This window comes from Vombatus ursinus, unplaced genomic scaffold (genome assembly GCF_900497805.2).
Source record: "Vombatus ursinus unplaced genomic scaffold, bare-nosed wombat genome assembly UNPS02014791.1, whole genome shotgun sequence".
Taxonomy (NCBI): domain Eukaryota; kingdom Metazoa; phylum Chordata; class Mammalia; order Diprotodontia; family Vombatidae; genus Vombatus; species Vombatus ursinus.
The window spans coordinates 63,174,148-63,180,430 of NW_020954569.1; the positions used below are offsets into that span (position 1 = coordinate 63,174,148).

A 6,283-nucleotide genomic window follows, 5' to 3' on the forward strand; every position below is an offset into this window, starting at 1 on the left:
CCTGCACAATATGCAGCCCTGCACAATATGCAGCCCACAAAAAATGTGCAGTTGCCACTGCCCAGTCTCCTGTTTGTCACGTGACCGGCAGCAACCAACCACTGTCTCTCTCTAGTCTAACCTATCGGCAGCTGAAGTTTAAAAGTTATGCAGGTCTGCTCTAAGGTAGTCATGTCAAACTCAAATAGAAACAGATCCCTGTTGCCACATATTGACTTAGAAAACCACAAATTAACATTATGTATGTTTCACTGTATTTTTTTTTTGTTAAACATTTCCCAATTACATTTTAATCTGGTGTCAGCTACTAGTTTGACACCTATGCTATAAGGTATCTTGGAAGAGTTATGAAGTGATAACTAAGTACTTGAAAACAGTGCATGCTGCCACAAAGAAAAGTAATTTACCTTCAGGCCTGAAGAAAATTCCACCATTTCTTCTGCCTGAACATTCCTTAGCCCATGAACACGGGCAATACCATCACCAATAGATAGGACTCGACCAGTTTCTTCAAGGTCAACAGAGGTGTCAGCTCCCAAAATACGCTCTTCCAGAATGGAGGACACCTCAGCTGTGCCTATTGAGAAAGTACAGTAAGTTACATGTTCATTCTTGGCTTATTAAAGGCAAAATGCTTGCAATATATGAAACTCATTTAACATACACATGATAATAATCAAGATATACACCTAAATCCAAAATATAAAAGCTCCACTAAAAAAGTAACATACTAACTATAAAAATAAGCTTTAGCTTAGATGACCTGGACCTGAAAAGTCAATGCAAATCAAGTGAGGGAACAAGAAAATGAAACAACAGTCCTCCAAGAAACTAAATATACTCTCCCTCTTCTATTCCTTGTATATTTGGTTACTACACAAGTTAACTATGAGAACCAATATCTTTAGTGGAAGTGCAAAATTATTTTCTGCCAGAAGCTGTGTTCTCGGTTTACCAATCAGAACAGAATAAAAAAACTGAGATAGTACCTATATGGTTTATAGTTTAATTGTTTTCAAATGCTATTTTTATACAAATGATGCCTCTCCAAAACTTCTACACTTCTCCAGAGGTGACTCAAGGACTGAAAACAAGCTTTAAAAGCTAAATGAAATCATTTAGTTCAATGAGGAACTGAGATAGGATTAAGAATTTTACAAAAATTATTACACAGAAGACTGCCACCTCCAACAAAAACTTAACAAGTCAGTAAGGTTCAAATAAGAAATGTTAGAACAAAGTGCTGCATACATATTGGTTAAAGCTGCAGCATTTAGCATGTAGGTTATTCTAACAGATAATCAATGTTGACAACTCACTCTACAAATACAGGATGAAACCTCATAAAGCAAATTAGTTGATCTTTCAAGTTCCTTTTCTTCCCTTATTTTTTTTATTACAATCTGTGTATTAGTCATCCCAGTTCCTGGCTTAAGACATATGCTCTGTCTACACAAAAAGTTTATTTTTATTATTCCTTTTTTTTTTTTTTTAAAGAGGCAATGGGTGTTAAGTGACTTGCCCAGGGTCACACAGCTAGTTACTAAGTGTCTGGGGTATTTTTATTATTCTAAGAGGAAGACTTTCATTAGCTACCTGTATGACCTTTGTTTAGGTAAGTTCCTTAAATTCTCTAGGTCTCAATTTTCTTATCTGTAAAACAAAGAATTGTTCTGTGATCCTACATTTCTAAGACAGAAATAAATACTTCACTGCATTAGAGGAGCCTGAAATCCCAAATGGAAAGTCAAATGGCAGAATATCATAGAAGTCAGACTACATTAGAATCCAAGAAGCAGAATACTGGAGTATACAAAATCCAAGAAGCTTCCATTAACTTAGCATATAAATCAGTTGCAATAGTAACCAGAAGGTTCAGTTAGCAAATTAGAAAAATCACAAATTGAAATATCAATGGAAAAATTTTAAAACATCAAGAAATCTAAATTATCATCTAGCACTTCTTAAACTGTGGGTCATGACCCCTCGAGGGGGTTTAAAAAAACTTAGGATTTTCCATTTTATTTTATTGGTGACATAATTGAGAGGAAAAATCTATTAGTTATCAGCTTTTTACCATGTCTTCCTCTGATAGTACTAATATAATTCAAAATTTTAAAAATTTAACAAGATAATGTAACAGTCAAGAAACACATATTAAGCTACTAATATGTGTCAGCACCGGGGATACAAGAGGTAAAAAATAACTACAAAATTCAAGTACTACCTTTCTGATGAATTCAACCATTTATTAAACCTCTAACAAATTTTTTTAAAGGGGTGGAGGGGAGATATATCAATCAAAATCAAACAAGCATTTATTAAACACCTACCACATACCAAAAATGAACTGATTCCTGCTCTGAGAATTTACATTTAATCTGAGGAAATCAACAAATACTTAAAGTGTCTACACAAAATCAAAGAGAAAATTGTGTGGGTTTTCTTTTTTTGGGAGGGGTGGGGATCAGGAAAGGCCTCTTGTAGAAGGTGGCTCTTAAATTGGGCTGTGAAGAAAACTAGATATTATAGGAGTAAGGCAAGGAAAAAGTACATTCCAATCATGGGGGGGGGGGGAATTGTGCAAAGGCATGGAAATGAGACAACAAAGCAGCCTAGAACACAGCTTTCTCAAAAAATGCTCCACAAAATAGATTTAAAAAAAAAAAACCTAGCAAATTAAACCAATGCTTATCTTTCCTGAAATGGTTTTAAGATAGTCCTTATACTGGCCATAAGAATATAAATTTGAACATACCAGACTTCTGAAGGCGGCTGTTAGAGGAATGGAAGTTCCTTGTTGCAACAAAGGCTGCCCCCAAGGCATTTCTAGAGACCTGGGCCCAAAGGAAAACATTCAGTAATTTCATTTCCATGAAAAGACGTGTGAAATATCAATATCTGTCTTAATTTAAACATACCCAATATTTTAGTGCGTGTCCATATCTTCAGCTTCATTTAGATGTTAGGACATCATTTGAACAGGCTGATTTCGTATTTAATAAAAGGTAAGGACAAATCTTAATTTACCTTTCTTATGTTACACTGAAATCACTAGTGGGGTTTATTGCTCAGAAAGACATATCACTAAATTTTTATTTTGCTCCATAAAAGGCACAAAGAGAGGTATTCACAGATTTTCTTGGCAACCCAGTATGATGGAGAAGGTGCTGGACCTGGGAGTCAGGAAAATCAGGGTTCCAAATCCTGCATCCAGCACTTATTTAGCCCTGCAACCACATGCATTTCTCTTTTGTGAAATGGAAAACAACACCCTAATATGGCTGGTGATCAGTTAGGCTCAAACAGAGAAAGTAAGTTAGTACAAAGTACTAGGTATGGGGCAGCAGTTAAAGAAAATTGTCCACCCTTCCATTCAAATAATATTGCATAAATGAACTGAATGCAATGGTAGGCTTTTCTAGGAAAAGTCTAAACTTAGTTATTTCCTCTTTCATTCTACGGAAGGAATTTTAGTGATAAACTCCAAGGTACAGAACCATAATGACCTTTAGAGGTCCTTTTCAATGTTATGCTCTTCAGGGTCACAGCAAAAAAAAACTCACACTCCAAGACCATGTCACAGATCTAGGGCTAAAAAGGACTTAAGAAGACATCTAAAGCAACCCCCTATTTTACAGATGCGTGGTTAACTGACTTGCTCAAGTTACCCAAGTACTAAATGGCAGAACTGGGATTTGAATTAAGTCCCTACAATAAATTCCCAATTCTTATCACTACACCAGGGCAGCCCTTCCCCACCCCTAACACCCTGGAATAAAAAGGAAAATCAAATTTTCAAAGTCTTTATCGTGTTATTTAGCAAAATTTCTGACTACACTGGCGAAATGTCATGCAGCACCTTAATCCTGCAATGCCGTTACCCGTTTAAAAGCTTATGGGGAAACAAATCGGCCAATGACCTGCGGCCTCTCACGCCAGGGAAAGGGAACAGTCCCTTCTGCTTGTCCCTAAGCTTCAGGGCAGCTCGAGAGGGGGCAAAGCCGGGCCCCGCTGACCTTCAAACCCACGCCCGCCGCCGATGGGCCGGATCCGGTCACGCCGGCAGCTCGCCGGACCCTGACCTTGGAGGCACGCGAGCCCAGGACGAGCCTCGGCGCGTGGAGGCAGAGCCGAGCAAAGCCGGGGCCGGGGTGGCCGGGAGAGGCCTGACCTTCACGCGGGCCAAGGCGGCTCCCGCCGCGGGCTCCGCAGCCCAGGCCGGGCCGCCCGAGGCCTCCCCCGGGACTTCTCCCCGCGTCCTCCCGCAAGGGGAGCCGAAGCCGCCCGGGGCCTCCCCCGGCTCCGCTCCGCCGGCCACCGCTTCAAGATGGCGGCAGCCGCCCCGTCTCGTCTATGGCTGCAGCTGCGGCAGTGGAGGAGCAGAGATCTCTGCCTTTCTCTCTCCCTTCCTCCCTCTCTTGGCTCCGCAAGGTGCTTACCAGCCCGGCTTGGCGGGGGAGGGCGCGGGCCAAGGCAGCGGCGACGCGTACGGACAGCATCCTTGCAGCTCCTCGTCAAGGCTCCTGTGCAGCCGCTGCCTCCGGACTGACTGGGACAAAATGGCGGCGCCGCCGGCGAAGGTCAAGTCGGCTCGCCCACCTGACCCGGAAGTGCTCCCTCCCAGTCCTCCCTCCTGCTCTCGTTCACCTCTTCTAATTTTATCTCCGTCCTTCAGGGTCCTTTCTCTCCCGCCCCCTGCTGACTGTAGCTTTTGTCCTTCAGCCTCTTCCTTCCTCCCGCAACCTCAACCTCGCGGTTCGCAGAACAGCCGTTCCGCTTTCTGAGGCGACCTCTGCGGGGCGTTGGCCGGGATGAGCACGCGGGCTGGCGGTGACCTTGGGCGCCGCTGCCCAGGACGCCGGCGGGGCGCCGGGCCGAGCCGCTGCCCCGAGGGGGTGAATGGCGTTAATAGGGCACGAGCCTGCGGTGGGGTTTATTCAGAACAGTCCGTGAAGCCCACGAGCGCGCGCGGAAAGAATTGAAGCCGCGTCCCCCCAACCCCGAAATCCCCCGGGGAGTGGGGGGTGAGGCGGGGAGGTAGTGATGACGACGAATTCTCATAAACATTAATAACAGAACGGCGGCGGGGGGCGGGGGGGAGGGTCGTGAGCATTGACAGACTCGCAGCGTGCCAGGATAGGAAGAAGATCATGTGGAGTCAGAGGACCCCAGCTCCGATCCCGTGTGTGACCTTGGTCAGGTCACAACCGCTCTGGGCTTCAGTTTTCTCTCTAGTAAAAGGTGGTGGCCTTTAGATGACCTCCAAGGTCCTTTCCAGCTCTCAATCTTTATACAACCCCGTGTAACCTGTCACTTCTGACACCTTTTCCCTTGACAAATTCCGCCCTCTCTGGACATAGCCAGTTAGTTGCTAAGTCCTACCGCTAGGTGGCGCAGTGGACAGCGCCGGGCCTGGAGTCGGGAAGACGTCTTCAGGACCTCAGACACTTATTAGCAGTGTGACCTTGGGCAAGTCACTTAACCCTATTGGCCTCCATTTCTTCATCTGTAAAATGAACCGGAGAAGGAAAAAGCAAACCACTACATTACCTTTGCCTAGAAAACCCCAAAATGGGGTCACGAAGAGCCCAACAGCTACTGAAACAACAGAACAAACCTTACCTACCTCCACCAGATCACTAGGCCCCAACTTCTTCCAAGCCTCTTTGAATTTCAATCCAGTGCTCTTTTCTTTCTTTTTTTAAAATAATTCATTTATTTTTATTTTTCAACATTCACTACCATAAAACTTAGAGTTTTGAATTTTCTCCCCCACCCTGTCCTCTCCCCTTCCCAAGATTGCATGCAATCTAATATAGGCTCTACTTATACATTCGTATTAAACATATTTTCTCATTAGTCATGATGTAAAGAAGAATTAGAACTAATGGAAAGAACTACAAGAAAGAAGAAACAAAACAAAATAAAATAAAAGGAGAGCAAATAGTATGCTTCCATCTGCTTTCAGACTCCATAGTTCTTTGTCTGGATGTGGATAGCATTTTCCATCATAAGACTTTTGGAGATGTCTTTGATCCTTGCATTGCTGACAAGAGCTAAGTCTATCAAAATTGGTTATTGTGCAGTGTTCTTGTTACTATATACAATGTTCTCTTGGTTCTGCTCACTTCACTCAGCATCAGCTCATAAGTCTTTCCAGGTTTTTCTGAAGTCCACCTGCTCATCATTTCTTATAGCACAATAATATTCTATTACATTCATATACCACAACTTGTTCAGCCATTCCCCACTTGGTGGGCAGCCCCTCAATTTCCAATTT

The 6,283-nt window shown here is 43.2% G+C and overlaps 1 protein-coding gene across 1 annotated transcript in view; it reads right to left on the reverse strand.

Moving 5' to 3' along the window:
- ATP5F1A (ATP synthase F1 subunit alpha) overlaps nucleotides 1–4,549 on the reverse strand; it is a 9,026-nt gene extending 4,477 nt beyond the window's left edge. Inside the window, exons 1-3 of the mRNA XM_027868722.1 lie at nucleotides 4,443–4,549; nucleotides 2,759–2,837; nucleotides 408–577 (exon numbers count right to left, since the gene is read on the reverse strand). Coding sequence (XP_027724523.1) covers nucleotides 408–577; nucleotides 2,759–2,837; nucleotides 4,443–4,502 — 309 coding nt within the window. The 5' untranslated portion in view covers nucleotides 4,503–4,549. The remainder of the gene's footprint in view (nucleotides 1–407; nucleotides 578–2,758; nucleotides 2,838–4,442) is intronic.
- Between the last annotated feature and the right edge of the window lie 1,734 nt (nucleotides 4,550–6,283).